General features: G+C 55.2%; 6 protein-coding genes and 1 non-coding gene across 7 annotated transcripts; 5 read left to right on the top strand and 2 right to left on the bottom strand.

Moving 5' to 3' along the window:
* Positions 1–16: 16 nt before the first annotated feature.
* C8A04DRAFT_9050 (uncharacterized protein) lies at positions 17–5620 on the top strand (the record flags this gene model as incomplete). Its single annotated transcript, XM_062785335.1, has 7 exons — positions 17–94; positions 245–311; positions 364–744; positions 812–900; positions 985–3435; positions 3487–3703; positions 3756–5620. 7 exons carry the CDS (start codon positions 17–19, stop codon positions 5618–5620), a joined length of 5148 nt encoding a protein of 1715 aa, XP_062640759.1.
* Positions 5621–6006: 386 nt separating this feature from the next.
* On the bottom strand, positions 6007–7356 carry C8A04DRAFT_34105 (stomatin-like protein 2, mitochondrial; the record flags this gene model as incomplete). The annotated part of the gene is made up of 2 exons (XM_062782715.1): positions 6007–6742; positions 6812–7356. The coding sequence occupies 2 exons, from the start codon at positions 7354–7356 to the stop codon at positions 6007–6009; spliced, it is 1281 nt and encodes a 426-aa protein (XP_062640758.1).
* Positions 7357–7877: 521 nt separating this feature from the next.
* Positions 7878–9419, bottom strand: C8A04DRAFT_9034 (beta-lactamase superfamily domain-containing protein; the record flags this gene model as incomplete). The annotated part of the gene is made up of 1 exon (XM_062785329.1): positions 7878–9419. One exon carries the CDS (start codon positions 9417–9419, stop codon positions 7878–7880), a length of 1542 nt encoding a protein of 513 aa, XP_062640757.1.
* A 1554-nt stretch (positions 9420–10973) lies between these two features.
* Positions 10974–11597, top strand: C8A04DRAFT_24627 (uncharacterized protein; the record flags this gene model as incomplete). Its single annotated transcript, XM_062779243.1, has 1 exon — positions 10974–11597. One exon carries the CDS (start codon positions 10974–10976, stop codon positions 11595–11597), a length of 624 nt encoding a protein of 207 aa, XP_062640756.1.
* A 384-nt stretch (positions 11598–11981) lies between these two features.
* C8A04DRAFT_t17 lies at positions 11982–12073 on the top strand. Its single transcript has one exon. It is a non-coding gene; the product is annotated as a tRNA-Glu (tRNA).
* A 1199-nt stretch (positions 12074–13272) lies between these two features.
* Positions 13273–15140, top strand: C8A04DRAFT_9024 (uncharacterized protein; the record flags this gene model as incomplete). The annotated part of the gene is made up of 5 exons (XM_062785324.1): positions 13273–13389; positions 13573–13941; positions 14022–14412; positions 14487–14899; positions 15015–15140. 5 exons carry the CDS (start codon positions 13273–13275, stop codon positions 15138–15140), a joined length of 1416 nt encoding a protein of 471 aa, XP_062640755.1.
* A 1035-nt stretch (positions 15141–16175) lies between these two features.
* C8A04DRAFT_24625 (uncharacterized protein) lies at positions 16176–17357 on the top strand (the record flags this gene model as incomplete). Its single annotated transcript, XM_062779242.1, has 2 exons — positions 16176–16946; positions 17040–17357. 2 exons carry the CDS (start codon positions 16176–16178, stop codon positions 17355–17357), a joined length of 1089 nt encoding a protein of 362 aa, XP_062640754.1.
* Between the last annotated feature and the right edge of the window lie 20 nt (positions 17358–17377).

Raw genomic sequence — 17377 nt, 5'->3', positions numbered from 1 at the left:
GTTTTGGAATGAAAACATGACGGCCCAGCTTCTGGCGTCAGAGCTCGCCAATTTGATACAAGAGAGCAAGCGCAAGCACAATGACTTACGCCAGGTAAGCTAATGCTCTGCTGTCCTTAATCTTCAGGTTACGCATTGTGCGAAATACACGTTGTTTCATATTTCTTATCCAATAGCACACAACCTGGGTTCAAGTACTAATTTTAGTTACAAATTTGATACCTTTAACTGACACTGTGAACAGGCCGCCGAGAAGTCACTTGAAGAGTTGCGGAGTCTGAGAAGTCCGTCTGAAGCTCAGACTTCAGAAGGTGTGTATTGCCGTATCCCCTGGGTCTTAAGCCCAAACTCACACGGTTACAGAACTTGCTCAACGACCAAATTTTGTCAACCCGTTCATTATCGCGTGTGGGACTAAGAATGTCAAATTCACCGGTATTGCCATCGTTTGCCTGCAACGACTCATTCTGTCTCGGGCACTGCCACGCTCCCGATTAAGTCAGGTCTTGGAAGCGTTGCAGCAAGCCACTTCTGCCGGCCTCGATGTTCAACTCAAGATTCTCCAAGCGTTGCCGGCACTCCTCTCGAATTACTCTTCCGATGTGAAAGGAGAGCTTCTTATCACGGCGTTGAATGTCTGCTTCATCCTCCAGTCCAGCAAGAATGCCATTGTCAATAACACGTCAGCGGCCACGCTTCAACAACTGGTGGTCTCTGTCTTTGACAAGGTTGTAACTGAGGACAGTAAGTGGTCTTCATCCATCAGGTTGTGTAATGACCTGCCTTTAGGGTGTCACTGATGTGAAAACAGGGTCGGGTGGGGGATCGCCTGCTGTGGGGGAAGTTCCCGTCCAAGATGGCACTATCCCGGCGAGGGCTGCCACGCTGGACGCTTACCGGGTAGACCAGTGCCCCTTACTCTCGCCCTTTATGGGTGTTAGCTAACTCGCATAGGTGTTCAACGACATCTGTCTCCTGACCGAGGGTCAACGTCCCGAATACCTCCGTGTCTCCAACCTACCCCAAACGTTTGGGCTCGAACTGATCGAGTCAGTTTTGACAAACCACGCTGCTATCTTCAACTCTCACACCGAGCAGGCGAACATCCTACGCGCGCGAGTGATGCCCTTCATCACGGGGTCTCTTCGCGGGCGACCAAACTTTGCCACCAGCGTCCGCCTCGTGCGGATCCTGTACACTCTGCTCCGGCGGCATCTCAGCATCCTGCCGTCAGAGAGCGGAGACGCACTCGAGATTTTAACTCAGCTCTTGGACCAAGATACCACGTTATGGAAGCGCGCGCTTTGCATGGAAGTGTTCAGAGGTATCTTTGCCGAGCATGCGCTACTTCGGCGCATATTCATGTTATACGATGCGACTGAAGGCCAAAAGTTTATCTTGAAGAACCTCACGGCGACCTTCGTACGAGTCAGCACAGAGAAACCGTCTGTCATCGGGTTAGGTCACCAATCCACCATACCTGTCGCCAGTTTCAACTCTGAGCAGCCAAGTGACCAGGTCATGCTCGAAGCGAGTGGTGTCACTGGTATTATTTCTGGATCCATAGGGTCCGACGGCCACAACACGGGCATCAGCACGCAATGGAGCACTATGCGAGTTCCTTGCATCGACCAACTGGACAAAACCGACGCGCCCGCGATCCCTGAGTCATATGTGTACAGCCTTACCCTATCTTGCATTACATCATTATCCGAGGGTCTTGCCAAGTTCATCCTGCCCCTGACGGTACCGAACGATGGGAGGCGGAAACGGGGTCTCAAGGCGGACACTGGCCGCAATTCGCCTGCCCCCCAGCCAGAGGAGCCTACCGATAAGTTGGAGAGGTCCGCCTCATTCAAGAAAAACCCAGTTCCGGTCAACCCATTGACGCTCGAGAGCCATCCGTTGCATGCGGAGATTCGGGTTTGCGCCGCATTCATTGAGCAATGCTGGCCAGCTATCCTGGCGACGTGCTCGACCTTTCTCTTTGCAGGCCTCGACTCTGAGTACTACCATGGCCTGGTGCGCGCGTTTCAAAAGTTCGCCCACGTTGCTGGCCTCCTGCAACTTTCTACTCCTCGCGATGCATTCCTCACAACTCTCGGTAAGGCGGCCGTTCCGCCGAACGTCTTGACAGCGTGTATGAACGCCGGGCCATCTAAGCCCCCCCCAAGTCCTATTGCAACAGATTCGCCCGGAGGCATCTTTGGGAATGCCCGGGGACTGCTGAGCGTCGAGAATCTGGTGAGCCCATCACTCCTGGGGGCCGACAAACAGCGGCAGTCTTCAATGGACGTCAGCAATACCCTGCTCAACACCAGAAACTTGCTATGCTTGAGAGCGTTGCTGAACCTTGGCATTGCTCTTGGTCCAACGCTGGCATCCTCCTGGAGTATCATACTGGAGACCCTTCAGCAAGCGGACTTTGTCATGTTCTTCACCGGCAAGGCTGCCGGGCGGACACCGATGGCAGCCAGAGGCTCTGATCCGCTGGCTGAACAAGAAGCCAGCACCCTTCTGGCGAACTTTGGGACGGAAATCCGAGCGGTAGAAACGGCCGCCTCGCGGTTGTTTGAGAGCACCGTTGACTTTCCCAACCCCGCTTTTGTTGAGATTGTGGGGGCGGTTTGCAACCTGCTTGAGCGTGCCGAACCTCCATCCGAGGCCAGTAGCCGACCACAATCACCACCATCAACAGGAGGACTGAGAACGCCATCTCTCCCACCGAAGCGGGTCTTGAGCATATCGGCAACTTCCTCGGCACCCAACCAAGAAAACCAGTTTGCGCTGTCAAAACTTGGTGATCTAGCATCGATCAATATCGAGCGACTGTTGACGAACACACCGGACGTATCGGGCTGGACTCCTTTAATAGATGAGCTTATAACTGTTCTCAGCTCGATCACGAACACTGCCCCAGTACGGGCACGCGCTGCGGAGACGCTGGTTCGGGTCTTATTGGAAGAGGCAAATGCCGTTGCCTCTCAAGACGAAGATGTACGCGGGCAGATCCAAAAGCGCCTCCTCGAAGCTTTCCGTCAATCCTTACTACCGCTTCTCGCCTCCGACAGACAGGTGTCTATCGGGAAGCACGCCATCGATGTCGATATCCACAGGATCCTCCTTGAAGGCCTGAAGAGTCTTTTGGAAAACTGCGGCGAATCACTCATCAGCGGATGGGAGCTCACGTTTGAGATTATCGACAGCATTTTTGTCGAGCGCAGTCCGAGAGCTGAGACGGAAAGAGATGGTACGGGTCAGCCGCCACCGGTACTTCTCACCCGTGCCGTCAAGCTAATACGTCCATCTTTTGCCTCGCTGCAATTGATCTGTTCCGACTTTCTCCCTTCTTTGCCGAACGCCTGTTTTCTCAACTTGGTCGATACCCTTTATAAATTTTGCAGCCAAGATGATGAACTCAACGTGGCGTTGACCGTAAGTTCAAGTTTTGTTATGCCGGTAAGACCAAGTAGCTAACTGTTGCAGACTGTCACCTTTTTCTGGGCAATTTCCGATTTCCTTTCAGCGGATAACCAGGCGATGTCTATTACGGAAGACATGATTCCTGATTCCGACGGCGACCACTCTTTAGTCGAGAGGGCCGCGCAACCGTTTGAGAAGGGGTCTGCAGCTGCATTATGGATGCTGCTTCTCCTGAGACTCACATCTGTTGCGACGGATCAGAGGTTGGAGCTACGGAACAGTGCGTATTATCCTCGCTCTAGATGGGATGTTGACGGGTGCTAACTGGTTAGGCGCTATCCAAACATTGATGCGAATCATATCAGCGTATGGCGATAGCTTGAGTCCGGAAGCTTGGTCCGTGTGTATGAGAGCGGTGATCTTCACTCTTCTGTCTTCTGTCGAACACGAGCTTCGAGTCGCGGACAAGCACTCGGGCAAGAACAAAGCTCAAGAAGAATGGATTGAGACGGCCACTGTCGTTATCCAGGGTGTTTCTGACCTATTCGGCTCGTATTTGGAGACGCTTACGGGCCATCGCAGTTTCACAGAGATCTGGAAAGAGCTGCTTGGGTATTTCCGGACTCTCCTGTCGCTTCAGATACTCGATATCAACGCGGCGACCTACAGCGCTCTCCGGGACATTCTCCATCGGTCTGTCGAGCAAGAAACACCTGGCATCGGGAAAGAGAGTCTGGACTTGGCGTGGGATCTATGGTCACAAGGAATTCCGGTTCCTGGAGATGGCAAGGATGATAGATCGTCGGACAACCAGAAGAGCTTACTCGTCTGGGTCGAGGCTTTGCTCGAGCTCTATGGGTTGATCCGGACCGACTTCGGCGTTGAACGCGTGCGCCGGATGCTGACCCTGCTCCGTGACGCCATGCAGCACGCAACTCCCGGCGCATACTCCAGCGATGCGGAACACGTAACTCCTCTGCAAGGCAAGATCCTCGAGGCATTCCGCATGGTCCGCACCGCTCGCCACGGCGTGCCCTCTGCGATGGTGACGCAAGTCGCCGAGTTTGTGTCGCTTGCCTTCTCACAAGAGGACGCGGCTAAGGCTGCAGAGAAACGCACGTATGTTGCCATGTCCAAGGAGAGCATGTCCATATTGCAATCACTGGTGGTCAGCCATGCCTCTGAGAGAGACATATACGAAACAGGCGCGTTTGCAAACGCACTATCCGCACTCGCGAAACCAATCGTGCTTAAATACAGGTTCCAAATCGTCACTAAATCCGCCCAGCCCTGGAGAGTTGCGACCCAGTCGGCGCTAGCGGTGCTTGAGGCTGCGGTACCGCATCTTCGTGAGATGGACTCGCTTCGGGAGACGGTCCAGCACATCTGGACAATCATCGTATCCATCGCCAACGGCATCATCAGTGCTGATCTGGCCGCCCCAGCCGCCCATACGGCGGATATTCCGGGCGACCAAGAGTTCGACATTGCCTCCTTCCAAAAACTGCGCGGTCTCATCATCCCCGCCCTCGGCGCGGAAGTCGTCCAGGAAGAGACCCGCAAGACATTCGCCGAGGGCCTCTTCCACACCTCCATCATCCACACCCCGGCTCCTGCCGAGGCAGCTCTCCTTCGCGGAGGCAGCGGTAGTACCAATAGCGCCGTCCCTCTCGGCGCCTTTTTCACGAAACGCAACGGTCGCACCATCGACCCGACTCCGACTCGGCGCAGCCTTATGAGCGAAGTCTGCCTCGACGAGCTCTTTGCTCTCGTTCAGAGTCAACAACCAACCCCCAACCCCGCTTCCTCCTCCCCCGTCTCCACGCTACACCCCCAACACATCAACCTAGCCCGCACCACCGCGCCCTACCTCCTCCTCCGCAGCGCGCTCACCCTGCGCACCTACATCGCCGACCAGCCCCTCCGCGGACGCATGCCACAGCCGCTCTCCCAGCGCCGCGAGCTCACACGCGTGTTGCAGCTGCTAGTGGCTCTCCAGGCCGAACCGGACGCGATACCGGCTGACACGGACGGTGGGGCTATTGTGAATGTGGAGAGCGAGACGAGAAGGCATTTGTTGAGGTTGTATCCGTTGCTTGTGGGTGCGGTGCAGGTGGCCGGGGAGGCGGGGGATGGGAAGGTGGTGGAGATGGTGGGACGGGCGTTGGATGTGGTTGGTGGGGAGTTTGGGGTGTAGGTGTGTTTACTGGGAGGCTTTGTGATCGGTGTGGGAGTTGGTGGTTTAGGGAGGGTTGAGTGTGATTTGCGTGAGGAGTACGTATTTTGATGCGGGAGTGGAGTTTGAGAAATGCTATTTGAGAGTTGTTATTTGTTTCGTGGGCGGAGAGCAGGTTTGGTAGAATAAATACATTTTCAGTTGGTTGTTTTACTTCCATGAGATGAGTTCCCTCTTGTCCAGACGCCACGCCCCCCTTTTTCCTCTTTTGATCCCCAGAGCCAGGCCCCGTAGTATGGATGAGATAGAGGGAAGTACTAATACATCTGATGGGCGGGTGTGAGTATCTCCGCATCCCGTTAATTTGTCATGGGATACGATCATCACCATCATTCACCCCTAATTCATTACACATCCTTTTCCACCGGCGCATCCGCAACCCCATTGGCCTGCTTCCCACCCTCAATACCAACCTGCCCCTTCCCAGCCACAATATCCTTCGCCATCGTCTTAGCCTGCGCATCCCCGACCTTCCCATACACACTCAACGCCGTAGCAATCATCCCCCCAATATCCCCCACATTCCCCGGCACCACCACCGCCGTACCCTCCTTCGCCAGCTTCCCAAACGCATCCACATACTTCTCCGCAACCGACAAACTCACCGCGCCCTGCGCCGCATCCCGCCCGTCCGCAATCGACCTCGCCACCGCCTCAATCCCCGCCGCCGTCGCCCTTGCCCTTAACAAAATCGCCTCCGCCTCACCCGCCGCCGCATTGATCTTCTCCGCGCGCACGGCCTCACTCGCCAAAATCGCGCTCTGCTTCTGCCCCTCCGCGATATTGATCGCGCTCTGTCTTTGGCCTTCACTGTCGAGGATTTCGGCGCGTTTGGAGCGCTCGGCGGTGACTTGGCGGTGCATGGCGTCGACGACGGGACGCGGGGCGTGGATATCGCGGATTTCGTAGCGGAGACAGGTGACGCCCCAGGCTTGGGCGGCTTCGTTGATGGCTGCGGTGATGTTGGTGTTGAGGGCGGCGCGCTCTTTGAGGACGTGGTCGAGGGTCAGTTGGCCGATTTCGGAGCGCATGGTTGTTTGCGCGAGTTGGGAGATGGCGTATTCTGCGTCTTCGACGCCGTAGCTGGGGGGAGAGAGCTCAGTTAGATAGGCTTGAGGTGGGGAGAGGGGTTGGGGAGTAAGAGATACACACCTAGCCTTGTACGCGTCAAACACCCGCGTGTACAACACGCCGTCCAGTTCCAACGTAACATTGTCTGCAGTGATGGCGCTCTGCGAGGGAATCTCGATAGCCACTTCCTTGAGCGACTTGACGTAGGCGATGCGGTCGAGGAAGGGGATCAGAATGGCCAGACCCGGTTGCAGGATGCGGTTGAACTTGCCCATGCGCTCGACGATCCAGGCTGTCTGCTGCGGCACGAACCGCACGATCGTGTTCATCGGCAGCGAGGGGGGTTTCTGGAAGTAGGTCGGCGGCATCGCGCCGGAGCCGGGGGTGGAAATGGCATTTGGTCGGGTGGTGTGGAAGGCGCGGGTTTGGGGTGGGGAGAATCGGGCGTGTTGTGGTAAGGAAGCGGATGTTGAGGGGGATGGTGATGGTGATGATGATGGTGCGTGTGACGCTGCTGAGACGAGTGCTGCAGCGAGGGGTCGGGAAGAAAACGTCGCGCGGGCCGAAGCGGACAGGCCCGCGCGCGCTGCAGGCACAATGGCCCTTTGTGCTGCTGTGAGAGACATGGCCGGTGACGCGCACCTCACATTTGCCGCGGGGTTCGTGTGTGGGATCGTTGTTCTGTTGGGCACGAGGTTGCAAAAAGTTGAGATCCCAAATCCAAACAGCCAGCAACAGGCGACGTCAGGACTGCCCTGCAGGTGGGGACCCACTGGAGCTGCAGGGTGCGAAAAGGTGGGGCTCGGTGGGCGGACTGGACCGAGCTGCGAGGACGAAATTCTGTAGTGTACGGTATTTAACGGCGCAGAGTGTAAGTTACGCAAACCACTTGAAGAGGTTGGTTTCGTTCAAGGGGTCAGATTTGTGAAATATAGGTAGTTTCGGTTAATGAGCGGAATGAGAGAAGGTCTGTAAAGATTTGTATTCATCACGATTACAGCCGCAAAGTGTATCACGAGACAAGATTAAACAAGGCCACCTGTGGTAGTGAGTTAAATGTACGTCCCGAGCAGTACGAACAAAATAAAATCACCGGATGTACATACCACGCTTCCAAACCAGTATTGCAGAAGATTCCTGACTCCCCTTAAATACACACGCTCCCGCCATGATTAACAGCCGCAAACCTCAGCCCCCTACTCCCCTCAGAACTTCCCTCCCGATCCTCCGCCTCCCCCAGCTCCCTAACAAACTTCACTCCCTGCTGTTGACAAGCCCACTCCAGCGACCCCAACGTATGCAAGACCTCCTCCGGGTCCGGCACAAACGTGCCCCAATGCACCGCCATCGCCACAGCTTCCTTACCCGTCCCTTCCCCCGCATCACTACCGCTACCACGCTTATCTCCCACTCCCAACCCCACCATCTCCCTCATAACCCTCACCGCATCCCACGCCGGCATATGATTCGCCCCCGTCACCCCCGCCGTATGCCTCGGAAACGGATTCACCCAATTCGGCAACGGCACAAAACTGCGCAGGTACGAAAAGGTAGCCCCAACCGAAACAGGGAGCAGCAACAGATCCGGCGGACCAATCCGGTCGCGGATCTCCGCAAACGCCGGACACGGCGGGTAGGTAGTCTCGTCTTCGGCGGGGATATCAGGATGCGGGTTCGCCGGGGACGGTGGCCAGGCAGGGGAAGGATGGAATTGGTATCCCGTGTCGCCTCCAAAAAAGACGCGGTAGGGTTTGGGACCGTGGATGTGGTGTGGGTCGGAGGGGAGGTATTCGATGTACCAGCTGGACCAGAGAGCGAGGTTGGTGTCGCCCGAGTAGCGGAAACTGTTGTGTTGAGCGGGGGTGCAGTGGATTTTGAGGGATGCGGTCGAGGAGGGGGTTTGGGCGCCGAGTTGGACTGAGTCCCACCAGTCGAGTTCGATGATGCGGTCGGAGGGGATGCCCCAGCTGATGAGGAAGTGTTTGTTGCCGAGGGGGACGAAGAAGCGGAGGGTTGTGAGGTTTTGGTTGTAGATGGAGATTAGGGCCTCGGCGGACATGTGGTCGAAGTGGTTGTGGCTTATGGCTACGATGTGGATTGGTGGGAGATCTTCGATGGTGCATGGCGGTGGGTAGGAGCGGACCGGGCCGAAGAAGGTGCTGGGGGAGGCGCGGGAGGAGAATAAGGGGTCGAATAGGACCCGGACGGGCGGGCCATTGGGGGAGTCGAGAGGTGGTAGTTGGACTAGGACACCGGCATGGCCTAGCCAGGTGGCTTTGGCTTTGCTCCCTGAAGGGAAAGAAAAATCCGGGGTCTGTACTTGGAGGAGCTGGACTGCCTTTGCACCGGGGGAGTTGGGCCAATCGTTGATGTCCCCGAAGCGCGGCCGGCGTTTCTCATCGGGTTTTGGGGGCGGTGTTGGGCTGTCGGGGAGATGGGACGCGGCGAGCTCGACGCAGCCATCGTTGAGCTCTCCCCATTGCAAACTCTGCAGGAGCTCGGCGCGGGTGTGCTTATGCCATGACGGCCATGGGTTGCGAAAGCCCGCGATGTCTGTGTCGTGTTGTGTTACGTCGGCGCGTTGAGCGGTGAGATTCTGCTGTTGCTCAGAGTCCGGAAGGTAGAGGACGTGGTGTGCAGGAGGCTCGGCGGTAGGGGGCGCTCTTACGGTGTTGCTGAGGGGAAACATTTTAGGGGCACGCGGGCGATATGAGGTCCAAGTTGGGATGAAAGGGTGGACGAGTTCGGGTTGTGGGGTTGAATCAGGCGATTGGGTGACGTCAATCTTTTAAACCCCGAATTCGGGCGCGACCGTCAGTGTGAGAATATTCGGGACTGTAATTAATTGCTGAACTCACGATACTCACTTTTAGCTTCAAATATAATGATGCTGACTCGACAGAGGACAGATGTTCAACTGCAGATCACTTGGTGACTTCACGGAGTTACCTAAGGTACAGAAACAGTCAGACGGCCCAAATATTCATCCTAGGTACCTTCGGCTTAGGAATCCCTAGTCCTTCGACTGACAACAACCCTGGGGAGCGTGAAGAATCCGAGAATTGAGGGAACAAATGGAATTCGAGGGAAATCGAAGAGATACTGAACTGGAAATTATTTGGGAAGCATTTTGGTAAGGTAAAACAACCAAACCAGACCAGTTTGCGGGGTCTTTCCTCCTTCGAAGCTTGAATTCTATCATGCAGCGTGGTTGTCTCCCAGATCACTCTCGGCCCGTCCCGTCCGGTCCCTCCTCCAAGCTTCCGGCCCGGGCCTTTCGCTTTCAGGACTCGGTCGCAACTAGGTATTACCGAACCGGAACTTCGAATCCGGCTTCTCAAAGCGAACCAATGGTACGACAGCACATGCATGTTGCAGCTATCTTGTTCCCAAAGTTATAATTAAATAACCGGCCTGATGACTACAATACAGACTAATTTAAAAGAATACTAAGTGCTTGAAAGCCCGAAATTGTCCGAAGAAACTGGTAGGCGCCTCGAGTAATTGGGATTCCCAGACTTTCTTCTCATTGATTCTGCCATATTTTATCTCACAAACCGTGTTACGGCCTTAACACCGCGTTCCTGGTGTGGCTCCTCAAACAGGAGCCTTCCACGTTGCAAGACCGTCGGTTCCCGACATTAAATGGCCATGATAGGCTGCGATATGTGCCCGAAGCCAACGGGTCCTACGGCCGCATCTCCCCAACTTCGGGGGGTTGGTTGCATCGCCGATCCATGTTGCAACAATCATGTAATAATCATTGCTAAGTATTGCACTACAAAGTTGAGAAAATGAAAAGAGAAAGAGTTCATGGTCCAAGGGTTGACGTTGTTGTTGCTGAGTGATCAGTATTACGTTGTCAGCACTAAACGCGACTATCACCATCATCCGTGGGTTCGACGGGGTATGTTACCCAGAAGGTCGTACTGTACCCGTGCTGTCCCTCCACGTAGTGCGCTTGCCCCGGGAGAAATATATGCAAGTTGCAGGAGCGATCCCGGTATATCGGCAGGCTGCCATCGGAGCCCGAAAACGTGGCGCGGAGAATATAAAGTTCCCGATCCACGTCCTGCCGCTTCTTGTTCCCCTCGTCCCATCACCACTTCCCTCGACTTGAACCATCCGCTTGGGCAGCCCAGCTACTCTTGTTCAACTGGACGCAAAAAGTCATTGTTTCCAGACCAGAAAATCACCACGTACAACAGTTGAAACTTAGACGCCTCTAACAGAGTACTAAAAAATGTCCGACTCCTCAGCGACAAAACCGTCGGGCTCCGAGGGATTCGCCAAACCCATCCCCTCCGCAACACCCATCTCCGACCTCCACCAACCCAACCGCTTCATCACCGGCCACAACGCCGCCGGCCAAGCAATCGTGCACACCCAGAACCCTTTCCCCTGGGCCTCCTACGACAACAACAACCTCGCCTTCTCCGTGGCCTACACCACCTCCACCTTCCCAGCCGACCTCAACAACGACGCCGACATCACCGCCCACAAGGAGGTGCTCGCTTCGGGCCAGTTGGGGCTTGTCAACCCGGGCGGCACCGTCCTCCGTTGCGTGGACTTTGCCCCTGGATACGCGTGCGGCATGCACCGCACGCAGAGTTTGGATTATGGTATCGTGATGGAGGGAGAGGTGGACATGGTGCTGGACGGTGGGGAGCGGCATGTGATGAAACGCGGAGATGTGGCCGTGCAGCGGGCGACGCAGCACCAGTGGGTGAACCGAAGTGCGACGCAGTGGGCGCGCATGATGTTTGTGTTGCAGGATTGTCAGATGGTGGTGGTGGATGGGAAGGAGTTGGGTGAGGATTTGGGGACTAATAGTGGGCTGCCTGAGAGTCGGAAGTCGGGGAACTAAAGATGGAGGGGAGGATTCTGGGAGAAGAAGACCACCGAGCCAGGAAATAACCGGATTCACTGGAATGTTTCAGGGAGTTGTGCATCGCTTCGGCGATGGGGCCTCATGGGGATGTCTTAGGGTCTAGCATATCATGCAGCAAGATGCTTATTGAATGACAATGCGATGAGTTACCCTTCGCTTTGTGCGACGACCCGTTAGGAAATGCAAGGTAATATGGATTTGTTACTTCAACCTTGGTAATTGAGTTGGAGAATTGTTGATACCTGCATCCTCATATCTCGAGGGATTGAACGATGCAATTAGGCACGTTGATGCCTCAGTACTTAAGGCAGAAGTTTTGGCCGCCATCCAACACGGTTTCGGAAACCACACTCGTCTCCATCGGGTATGGTGTAGCGGTAACATCGTTGACTCTCACTTCTCAGGAGTGACTGCTCTCTCAACAGCCCCGGGTTCGACTCCCGGTATCCGAGTCACTTTTTTCTGTTTGGTTGGTTGCAGGAGGGTTAGGGTTGTGTGTGTTCATTTTGCGGCTTGGAATTTAGACAGTGGATGGTGATGTTGATCCTCCACTAGAAGTTAGCCGTTCTCGCCTGTGACTTTTCTGCCTTTTTTTTCCTTTTCAAGTAAGAGCTGAACACTGAATAGCAAGACCTCGCAAGAGCCGGCGGCGTTGTGCCCCTGAAGATTGTGTTTGGTGCTGGTTGGATCTGCACACCAACTGACTTCGGCTGTTGGTAGCCGGTTCACTCGCGGCGTGGTCTTGTGGTTGGCAAAGAATGTTTTGGATGCGGCCTCTTCTGTGGCCCAACCAACACTATTTAGGCATGATACTCTACGACGGTGGTCTGCGTGGCATGTTGGAGACCCAGAGCGCCCGACTTGGCTTGAACGAGTTTGAGGTTGGGGCCTGGCGGTGAACATCTCCCGATCCAGGACTGACACTTGGTGGCGTGCTGAGTGGAGGCTCTGTGATTGAACACAGACCCGAACATGCTTGGAGTGCTTTTCATAGGCATGAGAAAAAGATAGTTTCATAATGAAGTGTCAGTGTTGGACTGGGGAGTGGGGGGAACAACGGCAAAAGGGGGAGGGCTACCTGAATCGCCTCTGCACATGTGGTTGAGTCTGAGAACCACCCAGGGCAAACACGATGCCAAGTGCATCCGATCCGCGAAATACGCTAGGGACAGCAAACATCGGTGTCGCGGTTCTTTGCGTCCGCACAGACGCAAACGGCACACCCAGTGAGTCGTGCCTTCCGAAAGAGCCAGTTGTTGTGTCTCTGATTCTCCGCACGACGAAGAAATGAAACGAGCCACGATATTTTGCTTCTGCAAGGGCCGAGTGTTGTTATGAATTCATGAACGGCCTGCCCATCACCGTCCATCTTGGGCTTCATTTGGCCAACATCCCGGCATCTTTGTGACCTGCTGCCTAACTGCCTAACGCACGAACCAACACCATGATTCAGACCATGACAAGCAATTCGCGGTTATGGACCTCGAGCAGGACGGCTATCTGGATTTAAGTTTCGGCCGCCGCTCTTGGTTTACTCTGTTACTGAACAAAGCACCCTCCTCATCTTCACCACAACTTTACTTTCCCCTCAACCCTCACTCTCCACGCTGCAGCTAATTAGACCGACAATATGGGATATTACGGCCCCAAGATGCCATTGGCACCCGACTCCAAGACCGCCAAGAACCCTCTGTTTGAGGAGCTGCGTCAGTCGGTCACCAGCCAGACAATGGACTTCACATTTGCCTGTGGTGGCCTTATCCCAATTGTCTCCGAGATCCCTGACGGAACGCAGAAGGATACGAGCTCTGAAGCTGAGGCTAATGATAGTAAAACCGGCAACAATGGCGATGACGAAGATGATGAGACCGGCAACGCTGGCAAAAAAGAGCACGATGAACATGATGGGCGCAGTTACCGATATCGGTCGACCGGTTGGAACGCAAGTGAGCCCGACAACACTCAGAGCAGTGAGACCCTCCGGGCAAGGTCCTGCCTCCCAATTGATCTGCGATGGGATTCCGATGAGAGCAGTCTGCTGTCGTCGGAGACCAAGCTAACCTTGCCCCTTGAGCCCACGACGGAGAAGAACCTGGGCCAGCTGATCAAGGACATGACGCCGGCTACCTTTGGGCGCGATGGTCAACATGTTTACGATGAAAGCTATCGGAAGGCGAGCAAGTTGGATCCCACCCGCTTCGCTTCCACTTTCAACCCCTATGAGTTGGGCATTGTCGATACCATCGCTCAAACCCTTCTCCCGAGTCTGCGACACTCGAAACAGTCCCGCGCCGTCAAGGCGGAGCTATACAAGATGAATGTGAGCTTTTTCTCGGCGTCTTACCGCTCTGACTTTTGACCATTTCCGTCCCGCGGGCTACAACTTACAATGGGTGATAGGTCTATTCCGGTCCGTCAGCCAAATTTAAGACACACGTCGACACACCACGCTCGCCATGGCAGTTCGGTTCGCTTGTAGTCTGCCTGCCACTAGAGCACCAGGGAGGAGCGCTGGAGGTCCGGCACAACGGAAAGACCGTCACGTTTGACTGGAGCAATGCCAAAGGCGATGGCAAACCTCCTGCCGTTGGCTGGGCAGCCTTCTACAGCGACTGCGAGCATGAAGTGTTGGAAGTAACGGAAGGGCACCGTCTGACGTTGACTTACAACCTGTTTTGTGTCCGCGGCAATGGCCAGCTAGGCGGGAACTGCCCGTGGTTGGATCCCTCCAAGCTGCCGCTGTACGAAACCATCAAAACGCTGGTCCAGGATGCTGCTGCGTGGGAACAAGGTGAGGAGATATCAACGGCTACTCTAATTGCTGAGCTGAGTAAGACCCGTTAACATCCCGGGTCAATATTTCAGGCGGTTTCATCGGCTTCAATTGCAGCCACGTTTACCCCCACACCACCCAGACGACGTTGAACTTCCTCGCACCCGACAACCTCAAGGGTGCCGACATGCTCATGTATGAGATCTTCCAGTCGCTCGGCCTTGAAGTCAGCTTCCGCCCCGTTGTCAATGATCTTCACTTCGAGGACGGAGAGGGCGAGCCGGCGCCGCCCATGGTTGGCGTCGAAGTGGCGCTGGAGGAATGGCGGGGCACGACGGAGGACGAGGAAGTGATGGTGCAGTATTACCGTTGGGCAGGGTGCGAAATCAATGGTTATTATCGGGGTCGATTCAGTCGACGGCCCCCTGGGGACTACGTGCCGTTCGAGGAAGTTCACTGGCTCAACGATTTTGGGCACATGGAGTCCCAGATTTCGTGGACGGCGGTAGGTTACCCGATCGCTCCTTTGTTATAATGTCGCCCCTTATTCTTCGTCTTGTTTCTCGAATATGAAAAAATAGGACCGGAGACGTTTAGTGGCTGACATAACATGCGAATAGTACGGAAACGAGCCGAGCGGGACCACAACCTATTCCTGCTGTGCCATCGTCGCTAAGATCCCTCCTAGCGGTAAAGCGGAGGGCAAGGCAAACGTAGCAAAGGGCGGAGAAGCCGTAGCCGAATGAGGACTTACGGGTCGTACACAACAGCCTGACCCGCGGTAATTTAATGTCGCGGGCGGCTGCCCTTTCTTTTGAATTGTTGATTTCCTCAAATCATGGTCAATGAGGAACGGGGTCTCCGGGTTGGATCTTGGTCACATCCCCAGAGCTATTGATCATCTACAATCTTTAAATTTGGTGTCGAATTTAACCCTAGATACATGGCCCCCTGACCCTAGCATTCGATGCCTCTGACGACCATTACAATTATCTCCGACACTTCCTGCTTTCCGAGTTCCTACCCATACCATCGTATGATCGGTGAGTATGTAATTACCAATAATCTCCATAATTACTTGGCATGTAGAGTATTATGGCTGTGGTGAGTACGTGGGCCATGCTGGCTATGTTGGAAGGATGGTTGCCAAAAAAAATACGGGGGTTGGCTAATTGGTCAAAACACGGCGGTTTGCTATATGCCTGCGACCACAAGGACAGTACATATATCTCACAACCGTCCCTGGCTAATCCACCAATCCATTCTGCGGCCGCGCAGAGGGCTGACCATCAGAGCAGCCAAGCCGCGCCAATCAGTTCCCGAGTATCAACCGCCCTGACCACTTAGGTTCCCGGTCCGAACTGTCTCCTCGAGCCGATTAACCGAGCATTTCACTGATGTCCAGGTTTGTTGATGACACCGCCGCAGCAACTGCTAATGTAATGTTTGATGTAGGATCTCTGTGGGTCTTCTGTGAATCCTTCCACGGCCGTACGAGCCTTACAAGCCCTGCTGTTCCAAAGAAATGTCTCGGCTGTCGTCATATGGCCGGCACCGCCGTGCCGTGTTAGGTAATGATATGGACTCTGCCTGGTCTAAACAAAGGGATCCGAACGGGAAGCAAAGATATTTGTATAAATGTCAACAACACCTTGATTCTTGCAGGTTTAGCAGGTTGCGTTCACCCATCACCCAAAAGGCATACATTACATCTCCTCACCTTCATCCACTCCCTTAGGCGGTTTCACACTCAGTTCGCACTCACTTCACACTCAATCACCATGACCCGCCAAACAACTCTCACCCTCCTCCTCACCTCCCTCCTCACAACCCAAACCCAAGCCGACCCCAAAATCCTCACCTGCGCCGACGTCGAATGCCCCATCGTCCCCAACACCACCAGCGCCAACTGCACCGTCCTCGGCACCGAATACACCGCCATCGGCATCCTCCCCCTCGACCCCCTACCCCCTGATGCCATCACCGACCGCCAAACTGCTGAAACCACCCTCCAAGGTCTATCCTGGACCAAAGCCGTCGGCACAGATGACTTCAGCAGGGAAGAACGGCGGTTTCGACAGGGTTTCTTCCTCGGCACGCCTCCCGAGTTTGATTCCTTGGTTGATGGTACTAAAACTGACGCTTGCGCATTGCTCTTCACCCAAGTCGCTCCCATCGTTCGACTCGACAAAGGCGGCAGCAGCCATGTCGCGCCGCAGGGAACATGCAGCGATGCGCTCTCTTCCGAGTGCGTGGCAGCCCTGACGCGGCGGGCGGAAGGGGTAGATCTGGCTGGGCTCGCGGGTCAGGAGGCGTGTGATAAACTGAGGGGGGAGTTTGTAGGAGGAGGAGAGGCCGGAGGGGGGTTGGATGAGGAGTGCGCGCGGTTTGTGACGGGGGATCAGCAGAGGTGGACGGGGGTGAGGGCGAGGGCTTTGGTTGGGGAGGGGGCGGTGGAGGCGGTTGGGGCCGGGGAGAATGGGACGACGAATTGTTGGCCGGTTTGGCCGAGGGAGGATGGGTTGAGGGTTGTGGGGGAGGTAGAGACGACGGTATGTTGACTCTGTTTTTTCCCCCTATTCCCTCTCGGCGACTTCGTGGGGGCATTGGGACGAGAACTCGGATGCTAACATGTCGGTCGGCAGGGAGATTATGACGCCACGACACTCCAGCGCAATCTCCTTGGTGCTACGCCCATTCTGACCGTTTTCTACCCGGTGAACAGCAACAAGGGCAATGGTAACGGAAACAATGAGAACAACGGAAACAACGGGTTAGTATCGCGGGCCACGGCCCAGTTGACGTGTGTCCAGGTGTCAGACTTGACCACAGCGAGCAACGAGACCATGGTACCGGGAGAGCATGATGATAATGGTGATAGCTCCGCGATACGGATGATGGGGGGAAGCCAGGTCGCGATGTGGGGCGCGTTGATGGCTGTGGTGTTTGTGTTTTGGGGTTGATATGGCCGACAGGTAATTAA

Source organism: Dichotomopilus funicola, assembly GCF_033296635.1.
Source record: "Dichotomopilus funicola strain CBS 141.50 unplaced genomic scaffold C8A04scaffold_3, whole genome shotgun sequence".
Lineage (NCBI taxonomy): Eukaryota > Fungi > Ascomycota > Sordariomycetes > Sordariales > Chaetomiaceae > Dichotomopilus > Dichotomopilus funicola.
The sequence above is the reverse complement of the archived record's forward strand: the minus strand, read 5'-3'. Positions and strand labels throughout refer to the sequence as shown.